This window comes from Somniosus microcephalus, chromosome 27, assembly GCF_052327205.1.
Source record: "Somniosus microcephalus isolate GS21.2 chromosome 27, FLI_Smic_1.0, whole genome shotgun sequence".
NCBI classification, from domain to species: domain Eukaryota; kingdom Metazoa; phylum Chordata; class Chondrichthyes; order Squaliformes; family Somniosidae; genus Somniosus; species Somniosus microcephalus.
In genome coordinates this window covers 1277927-1299188 of record NC_141013.1, presented here as the reverse complement: position 1 = coordinate 1299188, position 21262 = coordinate 1277927, and the positions used below count along the sequence as shown (strand labels likewise).

The window sequence follows — 21262 nt, the reverse complement described above, 5'->3', positions numbered from 1 at the left end:
CAGTGAGGGTAAGTCCTTACAAGTTACACTTGAAAAAAGCAGGTGTAAAGTTGTTCCAAGGCTGCGGAGGAAGATATATTTTATCGTGGAGCTTCTGAAAGGCAATATTTTTGTTTGGGAAAGGGAGGGAAGTTATTTTAAGAAATTTTAAGTAAGTTTTAAAGTTTAAATTTTTTTTTTTTTTTTTTTTTTTTAAACGGGTTTTCAGAACGGTAGGTAGAAGGAGCAATTGTGGCTGTGAATTGAATGTGAAAATGAGTGTTCTAAAATGAGTAATGTAACATTTCCAGCACTTTTAAGAAAGAAACTTTTCATCAGTAATAAGTAATTATGTATGTATGTCTGCATATATTCCTTTACGTATATGTATGTATGTTTTATATTCCTTTACTTATGTGTATGAATGTATGTTTTTAATTATGATTTTCCAATAAGTTACTTTCTCTGAAAGTCATAATTAAATAATACATTCATACACATAAGTAAAGGAATATATACATAACACGCAAAGGAATATATACAGACATACATAATTTCAGAAGCTCCACGATAAGAAATATCTTCCTCCGCAGCCTCTGGAGCAACTGTACCCATGCTTTTTTCATGTGTAAGTTGTAAGGACTTGACCTCACTGAAAGCATGAATGAAAGCGGCGAATTTTACTGCGCACGCGTTCTGCCTCTGAACCCCTTCGTTCAGAGGACAGGAAATGCCGGTTTTCCCCGCATGCGCTGTGCATGCTGAAAACCGGCATTTCCTCCGGCCAGACGCGTAAGTACCCCGACCGTACTCGCGCATTTGGAAGGGAATTACTGGGCCAACATTTTACATGTCAATAAAATGAAAAATTTAACAATTGCACGATTTGCCCCCTCGCATCTGCGACTGAGGGTCCAAGGAGGTGCATTGCGCAAGAGGTCATCGTCGTACGTATCCTCACACTGTTCCCTTTCGGGAACTGTATGAAGTGGTGGAAGGATTTATGGCCGTGATTAACGCTCATTCCGTGACCGTAACCATCTTTGAACCAGCCATTAGGGTGGTTAGTCCTATGGCGTGAGGGTTTTACGGGCTCCCACAACCCATATGAGGGGAGGGGCCACCCACACCCACGGACGCAAGTATCCCGCTGGATGTCCACCCAGAATTTATAGTTGGAGCTCCGACTCCACTTGCTGGGACTGTCTGGAGTGGGGTTCGAAACCCTACTCCTTCTGGCCCAGCGGCGGGGATGCTTACTGCTACGCAAAAGGCCCACTCCGCACAAAAGGTGACACCCATACGTTTCCTGCGCCTTTTCTCTCCCCGTGACTGGAGCCCTATGCTGCCACTTGAAAGACCAAGCTATCATCTGCCCTTTTTGCGGCGCCTTTGACTTCTCATTACCAATGATGAGCAGGCGCTGCGCCTCCACCTCCTTGAGGAGATTGCTGAGGTCATCATCAGTTCAATTGTGAGTTCTTTTAATGCCGTGAATTGTGCTCATTCCAGCCATTTCACGTTGCTAATCGGATTGGGCCTTTGGCATAGCGGTAGGATCCCCGCCGCTGGGCCAGATCAGGGTAGGGTTTCGAACCCCGCTCCAGGCAGTCCCGGCAAGTGGAGTCGGAGCTCCGGCTCTAAATTCTGGGTTGACATCCAGTGGGATATTTGCGTCCGTGGGTGTGGGTGGCCCCCCCTCCTTGTATAGCTTGTGGGAGCCCGTAAAACCCTCCCGCCATAGGACTAACCGCCCTAATGGCTGGTTCAAAGATGGTTACGGTCACGGAATGAGCGTTAATCATGGCCATAAATCCTTCCACCACTTCATACAGTTCCCCAAAGGGAACAGTGTGAAGACACGTATGACGGTGACATTGCTAAATAAATAAATGGAATTTAAAAAATTCTTTTAGGGCTTTTAAAAGTCTTTAAATTGCTTTAATTCTGTTTAAAACTACTTCAGATTCTTCAAAATAATGTAAACGTTTTTAAAAGTTTATAAAAGTTACCAAAAGCTTCAAAAAACTTCCAAAAACCTATTTAAACTGCTGCTTTGCATGTAAAAATGCTTAGCAGCTTGGCATAAACATTGGGGGCGTGTCCTATTAAACTGAGACCTCAAGGGGCGTGTCTCAGTTGCACAGCGCGCTACAGGCTTCGCGCTGGCTGCACTCCTGGGCGGCGTGACGTCAAACGCTGCCCGGGATTCTTCAGATTCAAAATGGAATTCCAGGCGTCCCTGGAGGTGATCAGCAGGCGCGTCGGGTAAGTGCAAATCGGGACCTTGCACGCGCGGCAAGCCCCGTTCACGAATTTCTGGCCCATAAAGTGCAGGCGTAAGGCCTGCTTTTTACAAGGTAAGTGGTCAATTAATTAAATTTAAAACATTTTTTCCACAGGTTTATTATTTTTAAATACTTTAAAGCAAGGTAAGTTTATTTTTAGCCCCGTTAGAATATAAAATTATTTTTTTCAAAAATTTAAATTATTGTTTAAAATAGTTATTTAATGTAATTTATAGTTTATTTAAAAAGTGTGATTTAAATAAAAAATTATTTGAAGGTTTACTGCTATTTTGGGGCCGTAGTATTCATAAGTTTTGACAGGTCTTCCTGTCAATCTTATGAATGGGCTTTTCCCTCCTCCGATTGGCTGCCCATGGCTCACGTGATCCCAGGGGACGCATCGCACTAATTACGCCCCTGGGACACGCAAGCACAGCGCGCCGGCAGCTGGGCCAGGCCCCGGAGCGGAATTCCACGGGGCCCTACAGCTCAACTGCCAGCGTGCAAGGTAAGTGCAGGTCGGGGGCTTACACCCACAGGAAGCCCCCGACCCGAATTTCTGGGCCAAAGTATTTACAGCACAGAAACAGGCCATTCGGCCCAGCTGGTCTATGCCAGTGTTTATGCTCCACACGAGCCTCCTCCCACCCCTCTTCATCTAACCCCATCAGCATATCATTCCATGCATTGCTAGGATACTACATCACTCCTTAAGGGGCAGTCTCCTCGATTCTCCAGCGCTACACTGGGCGTGTCCCTTCATTCACATTGCTACCAAAGGTCAAGCCCCCAAAATCCGACCTCTCCCTTCAGTCCCCCTGTTGTGTCCGTGTATAATAAGATAAGACACAGACTGCAGGAGAACGGTACAACCGGTGTTTACTCAATGTGGCTCACAGTGGAACTGAACAGATTACTACTCAGTGCTATATACAGGTATGGTCACTGCCGGTACTACAGTATATATGAGCTGTAAAAGATAGTTCCCCCAAGGTATATACATTACAATTCCTCCCCTTTTAGATTAACAGTACCATAACACTCATTTAACAATTAAATATCAAACTAATTACAATTAACACTTTTAACATGCAACATTAGCTGAAAATAGTCTATTTATATATTCAGTCTTTGGGGAGGCTTCCTGATCCTTTCTGGATAGCGCCTTTCCCGAGTGTCTTGCTCTTGGTGCGGAGGCGATTCTGGCCCCCTGTCGTCGGTTGGTTCATCAGCTTCCGATGCTACTGTTTCTGGGGTAGATGCGACCTGTACGTCGGGTTCATCACCAGGTACGTATGGGCGAGGCATGGGGTTGACTTATTCCTGTGACTCTAGGATTTGGTCAGCATGGCGTCTCACGATGCTCTCCCCAACGTCCACTGTGTACATTAGTGGGCCCTGCCGTGTGCATATTGTTCCTGGCTGCCATTTTTCTGTTCGGTAGTCGCGGGCCAAGACTGGTTGCCCTACATTGAAGCTCCTTGTTGGCTTCTCATGGATGTGCTGGAATTGCTTACTCTCAACATCTCTTCGTACGTTTGGTCTGAGCAAATCCAGGCGAGATCTTAACCTTCGGTTAAAGAACATCATGGCTGGGGCCTGGTTGGTGACTGCATGTGTCACATTCCGGTAGGCGAACAGGAAATTGTCCACCTTGTGCTGCAGCGGAATGTTGTCATTGTACATAGCCTTTATTGCCTTCTTAAAGGTTTGTACGAACCTCTCAGCCAATCCATTTGTGGCTGGATGATACGGGGCAGATGTGTAATGCCTTACCCCATTCTTTTTCAAGAACCTCCGGAACTCTTCGGACACAAACTGTGGTCCGTTGTCAGAGCAAATCTGTTCTGGCAAGCCATTCCTGGCAAAAATGGTCCGTAGGACTGCAATAGTTTTCTCCGTGGTGGTGGAGGACATTTTGATGACCTCAGGCCATTTCGAGTGCGCATCCACGGCTATTAAAAACATTGCGTCTATGAATGGACCAGCAAAATCAATATGCACCCGTTGCCATGGAGATGAGGGCCACTCCCATGGGTGTAGAGGGGCCTGTGGTGGTGCATTTTGGACTTTCTGGCATCCTGAGCAGCTCTTGGTCAGGTCCTCGATTTGTTTATCGATTCCCGGCCACCACACATAAGCCCTGGCTAGGCTTTTCATTTTTACCCCTCCCAGATGACCCTCATGAAGCTCATTGAGCACTCTATCCCTTAACTTGGGTGGAATTACCACTCGGGATCCACACATCAAGGTCCCCCGGCACACTGACAGCTGTTCTCTCCTTGTCGAGAATGCTGGCAACAGTGAGTCGCCATGTGCTGGCCATTCCTTCACCGTCAAATCATATACCCGAAACAGTGTCGGGTCATTTCGGGTTTCCTTTTCGATACAAGCGTTAGTTACCGGTAGGTATTCAACTATAGTCGAATGGAATATTTCGACAGGATCCACTGCTGGTGCTTCCTCTGCAGTAGGCAGTGGCAGGTGTGATAGCCCATCAGCATTTCCACGCTGTTTTGTGCCCTTATATTCAATCTCAGTGGTGCGCCCCTAGAAAAAGTGACCATCTTTGTAGTCGTTGCGCAGTCATCACCGGAACGCCCTTCTTTGGATTAAAAATGGAGACAAGAAACTGGTGATCAGTCAGCAAGGTGAATTTCTGCCCGTGCAGATAGTGATTGAACTTTTTCACTCCCCACACTAGGCTGAGGGCCACCCTGTCAATCTGGGCGTAGTTACGCTCAGCTGAGGTTAGTGATTGTGACGCAAAGGCTATTGGCCTTTCTGAGCCGTCCGAGAATTTGTGCGACAGCACCGCTCCAATGCCGTAGGGTGACGCATTACATGCCAACCGAACTGGTAATGCCGGGTTGTAATGGGCCAATACCTCTTTCGATGTGATTAGTGTTTTGCTCTTCTGGAAAGCTCGTCTACATTCGTCACTCCACTTCCATGGCACCCCAGTTTGCAGTAGGGTGTTCAGTGGGTGTAGTATTGTAGACAAATTTGGCAAGAACTTATGGTAGTAGTTTACCAGCCCGAGGAACGACCTCAGTTGTGACACATTTCCCGGTGCTGGAGCCTTGACTACTGCCTCAATCTTCTCTGGGGACTTATGTAACCCCTCTTTATCGATAACGTGGCCACAATACGAGATCTGTTTTCTAAAAAACTCGCATTTGGGGCGGTTAGCTCGGAGCCCATATTCCTGCAATCTAGTGAGCACCTGCTCCAGGTTGGAAAGGTGATCACTGTCATTTTCGCCCGTGACCAGGATGTCGTCCAAATAACACTGGGTCCCTGGGATCCCTTGCAGGACTTGTTCCATTGCCCTCTGCCAAATAGCCGGAGCTGATGCTACCCCGAATACCAGCCCGTTGTATTGGTAGAGACCTTTATGGGTGTTGATTGTGAGGTATTTTTTTGATGCTTCTTCTACCTCCATTTGCAGATACGCCTGGGCCAGATCAATCTTAGTGAAGCGTTTCCCTCCAGATAGCGAGGCGAAAATATCTTCAATCCGCGGAAGTGGATATTGTACGGTGTGAAGGACCGGATTCACTGTTACCTTAAAGTCGCCACAGATGCGAACCTTCCTTGGTTCCCCAGGCGTGCTGCTCAACAACTTTTTCATCACAGGGATGATGGGTGTAGCCCACTCGCTCCAGTCTACCTTGGACAGTACACCTGAACGTTCCAGACTCTCCAGCTCTGCTTCGACGGCTGGGCGGATCGCATAAGGTACCGGTCTGGCCTTTAAAAATTTTGGGCTTGCGTTTTCTTCAATTTTAATCGTCGCGGTCATGCCTTTTAGTGTTCCGAGTCCTTGCTGGAACACTTCTTTCGCGTCAGTTAGGATCTTTGACAGTCGCCCAGGTGTGACGTCGTCATCCTTTTTGTCAGCCACAGTCAGTGCCTGTATGGAATGCCAATCCAGTTGTATTTTCCGGATCCATTCACGTCCCAGTAATGGTGGTCCTCCATCTTGCAATACATACAGGTCTAGTTTTGGTGTTTCCTTACCGTTATATATAACGGTCACCCTTATTTTTCCTTTAGGGTAGACTTTTTGCCCCGTGTACGTCTTCAAAATAATTTTTGTGTCTCAAGGGTATGTGTGAGAATAGCCGCTCGTAGTCCCGTCGGTTTATGACTGTTAGGGCTGATCCTGTGTCCAATTCCATCTTTACCTGGACTCCTGCTATCTTGAGAGTGACCCAAATGGTTCGGTGATCCTCCGTTGTGATCACATTATGTAGTTTCAGACAACTCAGTTCCCTGCTTTCGGAGTCGTTATCACTCTTTTGTTCGTCTGAACTATTCTCCGTCATCTTATGTACCTTCTTGTACTTTCCTTTGGTAGGTTTCTTATTGCTGGTTTTCTTTCCCGACCTGCAGACTCGTGCTATGTGTCCTACTTTTCCACACTGTCTGCACACTTTGTCTTTGAACCAGCAAAATTCTGGTCGTGTGTTCTGCCGCAGCGATAGCACTTCTCTGTTCTATATGACATTTCGTTTGTGCCATATTCTGGTGGTCTCTGTTGTATCTCTGCAGCGCCCCGTGCTGCTGCTTCATATGATACCGCAATGCTGAAAGCCTTTTCCAGCGTAAGGTCCTTTTCAGATAAAAGCCGTTTCTGGGTTCCTTCACTTTGAAGCCCACACACAAATTTGTCCCTTAAAGGTATCTGCCAGTCCTGCTCCAAACTGGCAGTGTTTCGATAGTTTGCACAGTTCTGTTAAATAATCAGCATTGCTTTCATCCTTATACTGGTTCCGTTTGTGAAACTTGAATCTTTCTGCTATCAGCAGCGGTGTGGGGTTTAAATGTTCCTGTAGTATCGTTACTATGTCTTCAAAACTCTTTTCCATTGGCTTCGTTGGGGTTACTAGATTTCGTAATAAACCATACGTCTTTGCACCCATTAAATTTAACAATACCGACGCTTTCTTGTCATCTAACACCTCATTTGCCTTGCAGTATACCTCTATTCGTTCGACATATGTAGTCCAATCTTCAACTTCATTGTCAAATGCGGTGATACTGCCACTCTTCGGCATTTTGGGTGTGGTTTAAATTGGCGTCTCCCAATGGCTTAAAATAGCGTCTCCCGCGCTTTCCTTCCTCCCCCGCTGCTGCCAACGCCGCTCCTGGCAGTTCTCGTGGCAATGGCGGCGCCCTGTAGGTTTAGCGCGCTTCTCCTTTGCTGCTGCCAACGCCGCTCTCGGCGGTCCTCGTGGCAATGGCGGCGCCTCGTGGGTTTCTGCGCGTCTCTCTCTCCCTCTCTTCGACGCTGCTCGGCCCCTGAACACCGGCTGCGCCCTGTGCGCTCTGCCCTCTCTCCCCCGTCGACGCTGCTCGGCCCTTTGCTGTGCCGCTCGGTCGGGCTCTAGCCCGCCGCTGTCCGGGAAGGGTCTGCGCACTACCTGTTGCCAACCCGTTTCGCTGGACCACCTCGACTGGAAAGCCAAGCCTGGCTCTCAACAGCCTCCCCCGCAATTCTCGAGTCTCTGCTGGATGACTGGGGGGTTGCCCGTGGTCGACGCCCGAATCTCTGGCCTTGACCTCCAATCCACTGATCTCCGGGAACGAATCCCCGAGAGGTGATGCAGAGTTGCAGGTAGGTTCGAACTTGCCTTGTCGCCAATGTTGTGTCAGTGTATAATAAGACACAGACTGCAGGAGAACGGTACAATAGGTGTTTACTCAACGTGGCTCACAGTGGAACTGAACTGTACAGATTACTACTCAGTGCTATATACAGGTGTGGTCACTGCCGGTACTGCAGTATACATGAGCTGTAAAAGATAGTTCCCCCCTTAAAGGTATATACATTACACCCCCCAATTCCCCAATGTCACCTGGACCCACCCACTCACTTCCAAGGCCAGACATTCACAGATAAGCTTCAGACATTTCCCATCAAGCACTTAAGGGCCTGAAACAGCCAATTAGCGATGTTCCTGTATGACCGACTAAATACATGAAACAGTACAATCCCATTGAGCAAAGAGGGCTCAGCCTTTCAATTATGGAATAGAATTTATTGCGTTAAAGGGGACTATGTAAATATAAGTCGTTGTTGCAGCATGTGAATGCAGGAAAAATAAAAAGATAAATGTCAGACAAATAATATGAATAGTTTAACCAGCCCAGGTGAGGAGGAAGGTCAGTGTAATGATTTAGTTACAGTTTCTTAGTCATTAAAAACCTTGACCTCTCAAATAATGTTGTGTTTTCCGTCGCACTTTGGGAGGTTTTTGCCGGTACTTACTTTCTTCAGATCGTTATGGAGAACATTTAGGAAGAAAAGCAGCAGCTCTTGAGCGTCCTGCTGTGTGCCGTCAGAGAATGAAGCGTGCATTTTACCAAGGACCCTCTTTACTTCATCGGGAAAGATATACACACAATCCCCCAGCCACATATCCATCACCAGGGCAGAGAATGCGTTGGAAAGTTCCCCTCGGCCTCTACAGAAGCAAAAACTCCATCAGAACTGAAAATCCAACATTTTCGGTTAGTGTTAATGACACCCTATTTATTCCATTATCCCTCCTCCCCACTGCCCTGTCCCAGGGGCTCACTCAGATGGGGCAGGATTGGGAGGGTTGATAGGACAGTCTTTTCCTGCCCTTTCCATGCGCTCGGAATCCTTGCCCTCTTTAGTGAAGACAACGAGACAATTCAGACCCCGGAAGTCTTCACATCCTCATCAATGCCATTTGGGATCAAGAATGAGCCTAAATCATGTCTGGGAATGCAAAAGATTGAGAGGACGCCGTCATTGAAATGACAATTTCCCCATTATCATGTCACTGTAATGCAATTATCCAATACAATTCTTTTGTGTTCTGTCTCAGTGTCTTGCACTCTTACCTGTTTATATCATCTGCATATGCCCCAGTTATAAAATACTCAACCAGGGGGGTGGTGTTGCCGAGACACTGTAAGATGCAATTCATGTAGCAGGTGTTTCCAGAGTTCCCGAGTCCGGTCGGTCCAGACCCTCCTTCCTGCCTCTCAATTCCAGTATTAGAGACACTGGATTCTACCAAGGAGCCATTGCTATACTTCGGTACAAGATGATAGTATCGAGCTCTAGGGGGAAGAAAATAAAAATAAAACCAATAACAACTCATTACCAGACATCTACAGAATGCTGCAGGTCGCTGTGTGGAGCGATTCTCTCTGACAATGGTCTGTGTGCTGCGTTCACTATGTCGAAGTTGTCTCTGTAGGCAGTAAATTGACCGGAAGACACTTCCCCAGGGGTGGGATGCACCAGTCCTCACCCATCGCTCAGTCCTCACCACTTTGTTTTGCAATTTAAAACTGTTTGTCTCCCCACTCAGTGTTGATCGGATTCATCTCAACTCCGCTGCAAGTGGGGAGGGGGGAGGGACTGGGAGAGGGGGGAGGGACTGGGAGAGGGGGGAGGGACTGGGAGAGGGACTGGGGGAGGGGAGAGGGACTGGGGGAGGGGACTGGGGGTGGGGGGGAGGGGAGGCAAGAGAGGGGAGGGGGAAGTGGAGGGGGACTGTGGGAGGGGAGAAGGAGAGAAGGACTGGGGGAGGGGAGGGGAGAGCGACTGGGGGAGGGGAGGGGAGAGCGACTGGGGGAGTGGGTGCGAGGCAGGGACATGAATCAGCTTGGGTTCCATCTCCTGAGTGCATCCAGTAAGCTGTGTGCGGAATTCAGAGGGGGAAGGATTTTCTTGTATATAAATAACCTGGACTTGGGTATAGGAAGCAATTTCCAAGTTTGTGGATGATACAAAACTTGGCAATGTAGTAAACAGTGAAGATATTAGCAGACGTCAGGAGGACATAGACGGGTGAAATGGGCAGACACGTGGCAAATGCAATTTAATACGGTTTAGTATGAAGTGATGCACTTTGGGAGGAACAACAGTATAATCTCAATGGTATTATTTGGAGGGGGTGCAAGAGCAGAGGGACCCGAGGTGCACATTCACAAATCCTTGAAGGTGGCAGGGCAAGTTGATGAGGCAGTTAAGAAAGTGTATGAGATACTCGGCTTTATAAATAGGGGCATTGAATACAAAAAGAAGGAAGTCTTGCTAAACCTTTACAAATCACTGGTTAGGCCTCAGCTGGAGTATTGTTTACAATTCTGGGCCCCACACTTTAGGAAGGATGTCAAGCCCCTGGAGAGGGTACAGAGGAGGTTTAGCAGGATGGCACCATGGATGAGGAACTTCAGTTATGGGGAGAGATTGGAGAATCTGGGGGGGTTCTCCTTAGAGCAGAGACGGTTAAGGAGAGACCTAATACAGGTGCTCAAAATTATGAGGGGTTTTGATAGAGCAAGTGGAGAGAAACTGTTTCCTCTGGCAAGTGGGTTGGTAACCAGACGTCAAAGATTTAACATAACTGGCAAAAAAAAGTCGAGGGGAAATGAGGAGAAATTTTTCCCACAGAGGGTTGTTAAGATCTGGAACGCACTACCTGAAAAGGTGGTGGAAGCAGATTCCATAGGAAATTTAAAAAGACAATTGGACATGTACTTGAAGAGGACTAATTTACAGGGTTATGGGGAAAAGCCAGGGTGGGACTCAATTCGACAGCTCTTTCAAAGAGCCGGGACAGGCACGATGGGCCAATTAACGTACAGCAAGATCCCACAAACTGATGTTGCTAACCAGAAATCTCATCTGGTTGAATGTGGCATTAGCTTTAAAGTAAGTTACCATCCCCCTCCCCTTCCACCACAGGAGTGGAAGGGCAATTAACTGATCCTGGTTTAAGCAGACGAGCTTTAGGTTAGGGATTGAGGAGTGAGCAGCAGTCCCAGCTTGGCGTGACGTAGCATGGGGTCTGTGTGCCCAGTGTGCGGCTCACACAATGTTACATCCCCGGCAAGTACCCAACTCGTGCTCCCATCACCCAAAGGCCTGCACTGGGAGCAGGAGTGCAATCTTTACCTGGTGAGTATTACTGGAAAGTAGGCTTGAATATAAATGGAGGTGCAGGCTTCGGCCTTCTTTCCTTGATGTTATAAATGGGAACGAATGAGAGTAAATTTAGGAAAAGGCATCGGGAAGAACCTCTTCGACCAAAAAGAGTAACAAATAATTGGAATAATCTGTCAGGCAGTGTGGGAAAGGCAGAAAGTTTGGGGCTGATGGGGAAGGGATGAAAATGGGTCAAAGGCCCTTTGCTCATCCCCAACTTTTGAGATTCTTTTAATCAGAAGCTGGTGTGTGACACAGGGCTGCTGAAGTTCACGGGTCACCACTACACTGCTCCTCCACAAGGTGGGAATGGACCTGGTCTTGGCTTTACTCGACACAGCCACTCCTTGTACCAGTAACACAGACTCCTGCTCAGCTCATCAAAGGCTTTTCCATTCGTGCAGATGTTTCAGGCGCAGCAGCTAAGCCTGGGCTACACTCACTCCATCATCACAAACCCAGGAACTAACTGGTTGCAATTTCCAGCAAGCGGTGTATTCGAATCTTATTGTCCAGTCACATTCGCTGCCCTTTCACACTTTCACTGCAACACCCTACAAAGGAATTCTCTTCCAGAATATCTCACTCTCAGAGCCACTCAATGGAGCCAAACAACTTCTGACCACAAACTGACAGGTGACTTCCCAATAGAAGCTGCAAGAGTTGCTCAATGTTTCCATGCGTCTCAGCAACATGAGTCATGCTGAATGGTGGTTTACTCATTAAACAGTCTCTGTGTCCACGAAACCAACAGATCCCAATCCGATTTCCAAACAAAGACTAATTGTACTAATGCTAAACACAATGCAAAGCCACATGAACATTTCCTTCAGAGCGAGAGGTCACTGTTCAGGTAAAGGAAACAGAACACAAAATGTAAAACTTAATAAATGTGCAACATGTTTGGCTGTTACTCTATTATAAAGAATTTGTTTCTGCCAGAGAATTACAGACAGAAGGACTGTCGGAGACAGAGCGAGGTGGGAATGGGAGGGCTCCACTGCATTGTGGGTATAGGCTCATCCCATGCTGCCTTGTGCATTTCCTAGAGGGCGGGGCCTCGAGTGTGGCACAGGTAGTAGAATGACTGTGGGATGATGATCCAACCGGGCAATCTGGGACCAATAGGTGACGAGGAAACATAGAAGATAGGAGCAGGAGTAGGCCAATCGGCCCTTCGAGCCTGCTCCGCCATTTAATGAGATCATGGCTGGTCATCCAAATTCAGTACCCTGTCCCTGCTTTCTCCCCATATCCCTTGATCCCTTTAGCCTTAAGAAATATATCTAACTCCTTCTTGAATATATTTAATGAACTGGCCTCCACCGCCTTCTGTGATAGAGAATTCCACAGGTTCACCACTCTCTGGGTGAAGAAATTCCTCCTCATCTCTGTCCTAAATGGCGTACCCTTAGACTGTGACCCCTGGTTCTGGACTCCCCCGTCATCGGGAACATCCTTCCTGCATCTAGTCTGTCCAGTCCTGTTAGAATTTTATAAGTTTCAATGAGAACCCCTCTCATTCTTCTAAACTCCAGCGAATATAAGCCCAGTCGACCCAATCTCTCCAAGGAAATATGAACTGTCTGGTGCAGGAGGGATAGAAACAGCAGCTTCCTTCAGTTCGATTTGTCCCATCAGAAGATCTGATTTAGAATCGGTTTTATTACTTTACAATCTGCCCTAATACTGAGGGACAAGGCTCGGAATGCAACCTCTGCTCTTTGTTCCTGACCCCTGCAGGAGTGCCTAGCTTCTGAAAAGGCACGGATTCTTTGGGATTCTCATGGACAAAGGGTCGCCGATATTAATACAGTGCTTATGGAAACATTCATGGCCACTTGGAAATTTCCGATTTCCCATAATGACTAATCATCGAACCAAGATTTCCTACATTACAACTTGTGTGTACACTTCAATAAAGTACTTCATTGGCTGTAAAGCACTTTGGGACGTCCGATGGTCATGAAAGGCGCTATAGAAATGCAAGTCTTTTTTCTTTCAAGAACTAGAGGCAAAGGGCAAGGCGAGTATCATAAATGTAATGTGCTCAACACGGACACGGGATGTATTCCTTCAGCCATCAACACGAGGCTTCTTTATTCATTTCCTTTCTCTGTTTACTCTCCGTCGCCCCCTACCGGGGTGGAGGGTAACTATCACCACATCTCCCTTTCTAAACAGACTTTGAATACTATTCCTTTACTATTAACATTTCAAATGACCTTCTTTCAAATCATTACTTTTTTACTGTGCTTAAGAAATAACAAACTCTAACAAACATAACATCTCTAATGCACAATGTATCTCTTTTTTTTTTAGAGAAACACGAATAATGCAAGCAGAGTAAGCTTGGAGGGACAAGGTGAGTGCCTGAACCCTCCACCAAGTACCTCGGGGATTATTCTGACCCAATGAGGTGTCTTGGTTCTTAAGCTATTCATGTTGCAAAGTCCTGGAGGTATGAAGGAGGATTGCGGACCCTTTCAGGATAATGTCTGCAACCTGATGGAGGTGGGGTATCCCCTGTGGGTGGAGGAGACGGAGGTGGGGTATCCCCTGTGGGTGGAGGAGTTCCAGGACCCGCATCCCCATTGTAGTCATCGGGAATGGAAGGCTCATCAGCAGCGTCTGGGGGCTGCTGGGTAAGTGTGAAGTGTCTGCGGTTCCTGCGAACAATCTGGCCCTGGATATCAACCAGATACGATCTTGGGGTGTTGGCCTGTCCTTGCACAATGCCTCTTTTGCGGGAGTCACGTATCCACACATAGTCACCTGGAAGGAGTGGACACAAGGGCTTAGCTCTGTGGTGACTGTTAAAGTTGGCCTGTTGTCTTAGTTTAGATTGTTTGTAAAATTCTGGAGGTCGGGCCAGCCTGGGGTCAGGAGTGATGGCATAGTTGGCACAGTTGTACGAAGTTTTCTGCCTTGTAGCAACTCAGCAGGGCTGAATCCGCTAGAAAGAGGTGTGGAGCGGTATGCAAGGAGTGCCTGGTATGGGTCAGGTGACTTTTTAAAAAGTTGTTTGGCTGTCTGGACAGCGCGTTCGGCAGCCCCATTGCTTTGAGGATACAGAGGACTGGATGTGACGTGGGTGAAGTCCCAGCTGTCGGCAAATGAGCGAAAGGTGTCCGAGGCAAATTGGGGGCCATTATCTGTTCGGACCATCAGGGGGACCCCTAGGCGGGCAAAGCAGGATTTCATACATTCAACGACTGCAAGCAAGGTGGTGGAGAGGAGCTTGATAACTTCAATGAACTTAGAGAAGTAGTCAAACATTACCAGGTAAGTTGAGTTATCCAAATGAAATAGATCAGCCCCAACCTTCTGCCATGGGCCCTCAGGGGTGTCATCTGGAATCAATGGCTCTGGTGGTTGTTGTCTCATTTGGGCACAGCTTGGGCATTGTTGTACTTTACGTTGTAGTTGACCGCTTAATCCAGGCCACCAGACAGAACACCTGGCTCGTGCTCTGCATTTTGTGATCCCTTGATGGCCATCATGCAGTTTGTCCAGAATGTCTTTCTGCATTGATGCTGGAATGACCAACCGGCACCCTTGTAGCAGCAATCCTTGTGCAATCGTGAGGTCACCTGAAACAGCCGCGTAAGGTCTAAGAGCGTTGTCAAGTTACGCATGATCTGGCCAGCCCTCACGGCAGTATGCGAAGACCTGACGAAGTAGTTAATCCGTTTCCTGTTCTTGACGAAGTGCAGCCAGGCGTTTCTCGGTAATGGGCAGTGCAGTGAGTATTGAGTGTACATAATTCTCTATGCACTGCACCTCAGGGGAATCATCCACCGGCGGCTGGTAGGGAGCCCTGGAGAGGACGTCGGCAGTTGCTAGGCTCTTCCCTGGCACATGTGATATAGTGAAGTGAAAGTGCATGAGTCGCATCGGAAAGCACTGAATGCAGGGGGGACAACTCGTCCAGGTTTTTAGATCCCAATAGTGTAAGGAGGGGCTTGTGATCTGTTTCGACCTGGAATGTCATGCCTATTAGGAAGTCTCTATAGCGCTCACACGCCCATGTAATGGCCAGAGCCTCTTATTCAATCTGCGCATAGCGCTGCTCTGTTTTTGAAAGGGCTCGTGAAGCATAGGCTACAGGGCGCCAGTCAGTGTCAGGTCTCTTTTGTAAAAGGACTGCACCCAAGCCAAACGATGAGGCATCAGCGGACACTTTAGTGCGTGCATTGGGGTCATACAGTGCAAGGCCTGGCGGGGTGGTTAGCTCCGTCTTTATCTCAGTGAAAGCTTGGGACTGCTGGGGTCCCCAATACCATGAGGTCTGCCTGTTGAGGAGATCCCGGAGTGGCTTGGTTTTATCGGCTAGATGGGGTATGTATTTGCCCAAGTGATTGACCAGGCCCATGAAGCGGCGTATTTCAGATACATTCCTTGGCGCGGCCATGTGTGCGAGGGCCTTGACTTTGTCAGGATCTGCTCGGACACCGGTCCCATCGATGACCTGGCCGAGAAATTTCACCTGTGTTTTGGCAAATTCACATTTGGAGTTAAGAGTAAGTCCAGCTTGCTGTAGTTTACTGAGAATTGCAAAAAGTCGCTGATCGTGCTGTTCTTGGGTTGCGCCAAACACCAACACATCATCCATTTGGCATAAGACACCATCAAGTCCCTCAAGGAGGCGGGACATGCAGCGCTGGAAATGCTCAGGGGCGGAGGATATTCCAAAGGGCAGTCTGTGGAAACAGTAACGTCCGAATGGCGTGATGAACATGGCGAGACGTTTTGACTCCTCTGACAAGGGTATTTGCCAGAAACCAGATTGAGCGTCAAGCTTTGTAAAAACCTTTGCATCTTTCAGCTGCCCCAGAGTGTGCTCTACGCAGGGTAAGAGATGCAGCTCTCTACAGACACTTTCATTGAGTTTTGTTAGGTCTACGCAGATTCTGATTTTTTCGTTGGGTTGTGGGACTACAACCATTCCGGAGCACTAGGCTGTGGGTTCCTCAACTCTTGCAATTATCCCCAGTTGCTCCATGTGGGTGAGTTCCTCCTTAACTTTGGACATAAGGGGGAAGCGAGACACGTCGGGGTGTAGAGAGAGCAAAAGGTTTAGCATCCGGCTTGAGGTGAATGTGATACTCCTCTTGCAGTCGCCCAATGCCTTGAAACAGTCTGGGGAACCGCTGTCCGAACTCCCGTTCGAGGTCCGTAGATACTGTCTCTGCTACTTGTGGGTCCAACCTGGACACCAGACGCAGGGAAATGATGGCGGGGCGACCGAGGAGCGCTGTTCGTAGACTGCGTACCACATACACGTCCTGTTTTGTAGACCGTGGACCACGGGTCATGGTAGCTGAAAATTTTCCTCTGACATTCAACGGGACTTGACCAGGCCCCTGAACAATCTTAGTGGTGCTCTGAAGAGTCTCTTGACCTAGGTCGTTGTAGAGGCACTCCGGGATGACAGTGACATCAGCCCCTGTATCGATTTTGAATTCAGTCATGTGACCACACAGGCTTAGGATGATGGTCCATGGCTGATCCTGCCCATCTCCAATTGACCCCAGGAACGCTATCTCATTGTCGTCGTCCTCTGATATTTCAGCAACCACAGGTGTGGATCGGCAAACTGCAGCAAAATGTCCCTTTTTCTGGCAATTCCTGCAGCTAACATCTTTGGCTGGACAGATTTGTCTATTGTGTGTACTCCGGCCACACCATCTGCAACTCTGCTTTTGTGGTTGGAAATGAGTTCCAGTGCGAGGCCTCTGTACATATTCATGTGCATCAGTTTGTCTTGATTTGGTAGAAAAATGTTTTTGGGGGGCCGATTGTTGGGGGGCACTTATGGTCTCAATGGACTCCTCCTCCTCATTACTATCTTTCTGAAGCATTGATTGCTGTTTCTTTATTGCTTCACTTTGGAAAACCTGTGTTTTTGCTTTGTCAACTGTGAGGTCTGGATCCATCTGTAATTTTTCAGAGTTTAAGATCCCTTAGTCCAACAACCAATCTGTCACGAATTAGTTCGTCCCGCATAGCTCCATATTCACAGTGTTCTATGAGCTCATATAGCACTTTGATGAAGCTATCACCCGATTCCCCTCTCTCCTGCACGCGCCTATGGAATCTTGCGCGTTCGAATATCAAATTCCTCCGCGGGATGAAATGATTAGACAACTCCGTTTTAACTGTGTCATAGCTTTTCAGTTGATCAGCCGTAATATTCCTGCACCGGACGATCGCTTCAGCCTCCGCTCCCGTGGAATATAATAGCATGTTGACCTGTTTTTCCTGTGACTGTTTATCAAGGCCTGAAGCCTGTCTGAAGCATTCAAACCTGCTGAGCCACAACGGCCACTCTTCCGGCCGTGTAAAATCAAGTTCGGAGGGGGGAGAAATCTGAAAGAATGCAGGACTTTGAGTGGCCATGATAGTAAGCAACGTGGGGTAAGTACACTTTTTTTTTTTCTCAGTCTCTCTTGTTTATCTCCGTCCTGGCTTAACTAGCTACTATGCTACACCCGTATCGTAAACTTTCACTCACCGGGAGCGACTGGTTTCACCAGGAAAGTTAGTTCCATTGACGCGGACAGTCTTTAAACAAGGGTATTTCGGGTACTTGCCACTTCTGTCACCATGTAATGTGCTCAACACATGGACACGGGATGTATTCCTTCAGCCATCAACACGAGGCTTCTTTATTCATTTCCTTTCTCTGTTTACTCTCCGTCGCCCCCTACCGGGGCGGAGGGTAACTATCACCACAATAAACACTTGGACTGTCCCTGAACTAACCCCAAACCCTGCCGTTAATATTAAACCCCTTTATAATGAATTATTTCTGTGCAAGATGCATGAAAATAGGAATACATCTCCTTACACAGCAGCAGTCTTACTGCAGACGAATACAGACTCATGCCTTCCTCCAGTCCCACGTCTGCTTTTCTCCTGGGTGGAGGCTTGAGTCTTGTAGGCATCAGAAGAGGTACCGAGTCCCCAGGAGTTCCATTCGGCTTTTTCAACAGTTATGCAGCAAATCTCCCTTCACCCAACACCACTATCTCCAGATCAGACTGTAATCAAGACCTCTGCAGACAACACAGAAACCTAAAGCAGTCTCGTAGGTGAGATCTGAACCGGCAGAAAACAGATTCAGAACGAGGAGAGGTGTTGAAAGTGATTCAATCACAACATGCAGCAAAAAGCCAAAAGTATCATTCCGCAAACCTGCCATAATCACAAACTTCACAAATTCTACCTTCCCTGACAGATGTTCACTAGATGAGATGTGGATGGACATGTTCTATAAATATATTCAAGAAAGAGTTAGATATATTTCTTGAGTTTAAAGGGATCAAGGGATATGGGGAGAAGGCAGGGACAGGGTACTGAGTTTGGATGATCAGCCATGATCTCATTAAATGGCGGAGCAGGCTCGAGGGGCCGAATGGCCTTCTCCTGCTCCTATCTTCTATGTTTCTATCTACTACACCCACACCCAGCTGTTTGGCCACTAAACCATAACCGCCCAGGAATGCTTGTGCGGATGAATGTAGCAAGACGTGTAGAGATTGACATCGGCATTGGTCGGTATCACGTCACTCAATGCAGCACATTGGGATTGCAGTTCAATCCCGCTCTGTACCCCACTCCCCCACATTGACATTTCCCCTGTTTTAGGTTTTTACCTCTTTCTGGACAGGTGACCTTGTGCATCACAACCTAATCACCAAGTGTCAACTGACAATCAGCAGTTAGTCCCTTGGTGTCCAGCTCCCACTAACATCCCTTCAGATTGTGGATAGTCAGGCATTCTCGGGAAAATTCACACTGGCTTCGGGGCCAAGATCCAGTTTCACTCTCCAGTTAGTACCCGGGGCTGAATAGGGAGCTGATCTGTTGGGAGTTTGAGACAAGGGAAGTAACAAAAGAATTTAAAACCCCACAATGTTCCGATAAGGAAAGGAAAACATTTTGAAGATCACCAATAATAACCCCATTACATCATACCCACTTGTGTTCCACCAATAGGACCAGGTGAAGGGAAGTGAATATAAATGCCCCCAACCAGAGAGCCCAGTGAGAGCCCCCCATCCACAGTGCAGGACACTGGCCCGCAGTCCCCAGGCCACAGCCCCTGGTCCACAGTCCACAGTCCACCGGTCCCGGCCCCGGCCCCCAATCCACCGGCCCCAGCCCCTGGTCCACCGGCCCCAGCCCCCAGTGCAGGACACCGGCCCCAGCCCCCGGTCCACAGTCCACTGGCCCCAGCCCCAGCCCCAGCCCCAACCCCCAATCCACCGGCCCCAGCCCCCGGTCCACAGGCCCCAGCCCCCAGTGCAGGACACCGGCCCCAGCCCCAAATAGCACATGAGAAGACAAGGTAAATGAAGAGTAGTGATCGGATAATAGAAACCAGTGTTCCAGTGAATTGTTACTGCATCTCTGTGCATTGTGTGTTTATATTAGATTAATTACATTTTGTTTAAATCCTCAATATTTCTTTTAAATCAAAATTCTAAACATTCAACTGGATTGTTAAAACGTGACATTTCTTTAAGGGGCCATTTCCATTCTCATTACTGAGCAACTTTCTCACCTGTCCCAATAAACTAAACTGTAAATCTCTTGCCAGTGAGAATCTGGTCATGAGAGAGCTGGGGAATGTGCAGTGGGATCTTACCTGCTATTGTTACCCTCCATGGAGCTTTGTCATCCTTACAAAGCTAAAAGTGTAAGAACTCTGTGACCTGATCCCTTCCCATTCGTCTCAGTAAACTACAGCTCCCATGATATCATTGCATGAAATGACATCACAAAGTGCCAACAGACAGTGCAATCAAAGTAAAGGGTGTAGCTGATCGCCAGGCCCCCATGGGTGGAAACTCACTCTGCAAATGTTGTAATCAAGGGCCATTGACAAGGTGATCAGGGCAAAGCAAACTCCAAGAGAAGCCTCTATTCAAATGAGTTAGACCATTAGGGCTTGTGTAATAAGAGCAGCTTTGCTGCCTTCACCTTTCTGATTGGCTGTACTCAAGGCTATTTGGGTAGTCATCACAATATAACCATTGAGTAACCAATCAGAAATAATGGGTGAGGTCATTTAAACATCTTCAATTCAAGGAATTTGCATCCAAAACTTTATTTTGAGTTCTGATTGATGTTGTAAGCGTGCCCTTTGACCTCTGAGGTCTGGGGTTCACCATCTCCCAGACTGATCATATATCCATGTCAGCTGTAATTATCTTAACTGTTTGGGGAGTTTCGACCCAATTCCTAGTCATATATGGGATTAACTTAGCAACTGAGATCATTAAAAACAAGGAGCACCTCCAAAAACATGGGAAAAAAGCCCTAATTCCACACACTCCATATTGTAAAATTTCCCATTAAAGAGATCTTGTCACATTTTACGCCTTCCTTGGCCAATAGGACAGGACATTCCCTCTGCTCATGTGTAACAAGGGTTTGGCAAAAGAGAAAGAAGTTAAAAAGCCCACAGCCAAAGTTAGAGAAACAGGATAGTTGTGAGGAAGAAATAGAACAGTGTTTTCAGCATGTCCTGTTTTTATTTTAAAAAGGGAAAACGTTTGAGAGTGTGTGTGAATGTTTCTTGGGCACTTTGACCATAATCCATTGCAGGGATCAATATTTTAAGTTGCATGAAAGTGTGAAGAAAGTTGATTGAGTTCATTTCAATTTAATATTGTACACCCAGAACTGGGGAAAACTTTGAATTACATTTTAAGTTAAAGACACCGGTGTGGATTTATTTTGACTAAAATTTACTCATACAACTGTGAAAAGCACCAAAGAGTTTATTTTACAAAAGATAAACTTCAGCCTTGAAGTTACGATTGGCGTGGTGTCTGGTAGAAAATCAATTTGAACTCTTCAAAACACTTTGTTTTAATGGAACTAGAGTTAAAAAGAAACTGCTGTTGCTTTATGCAGTTTAAATTAAAGACGCGTGGACTTATTTGAATGTTACTGTAAGTCAGTCGATGACACAGGCGGCAATGTAAGCAGTGTCGGTGGAAGC

The 21262-nt window shown here is 47.3% G+C and overlaps 1 protein-coding gene across 3 annotated transcripts in view; it reads right to left on the bottom strand.

The window, feature by feature from the left end:
• LOC147099852 (ubiquitin carboxyl-terminal hydrolase 50-like) overlaps window positions 1-21200 on the bottom strand; it is a 45968-nt gene extending 24768 nt beyond the window's left edge. Inside the window, exons 1-3 of one of the 3 annotated variants that reach the window (XM_085968305.1) lie at window positions 19901-21200; window positions 9147-9368; window positions 8545-8740 (exon numbers count right to left, since the gene is read on the bottom strand). In XM_085968305.1, coding sequence (XP_085824431.1) covers window positions 8545-8740; window positions 9147-9368; window positions 19901-19920 — 438 coding nt within the window. In that variant the 5' untranslated portion in view covers window positions 19921-21200. Of the gene's footprint in view, window positions 1-8544; window positions 8741-9146; window positions 9369-18905; window positions 19258-19900 lie in introns of those variants that run through there. The other 2 variants (XM_085968303.1, XM_085968304.1) reach the window with 2 other exon arrangements.
• Between the last annotated feature and the right edge of the window lie 62 nt (window positions 21201-21262).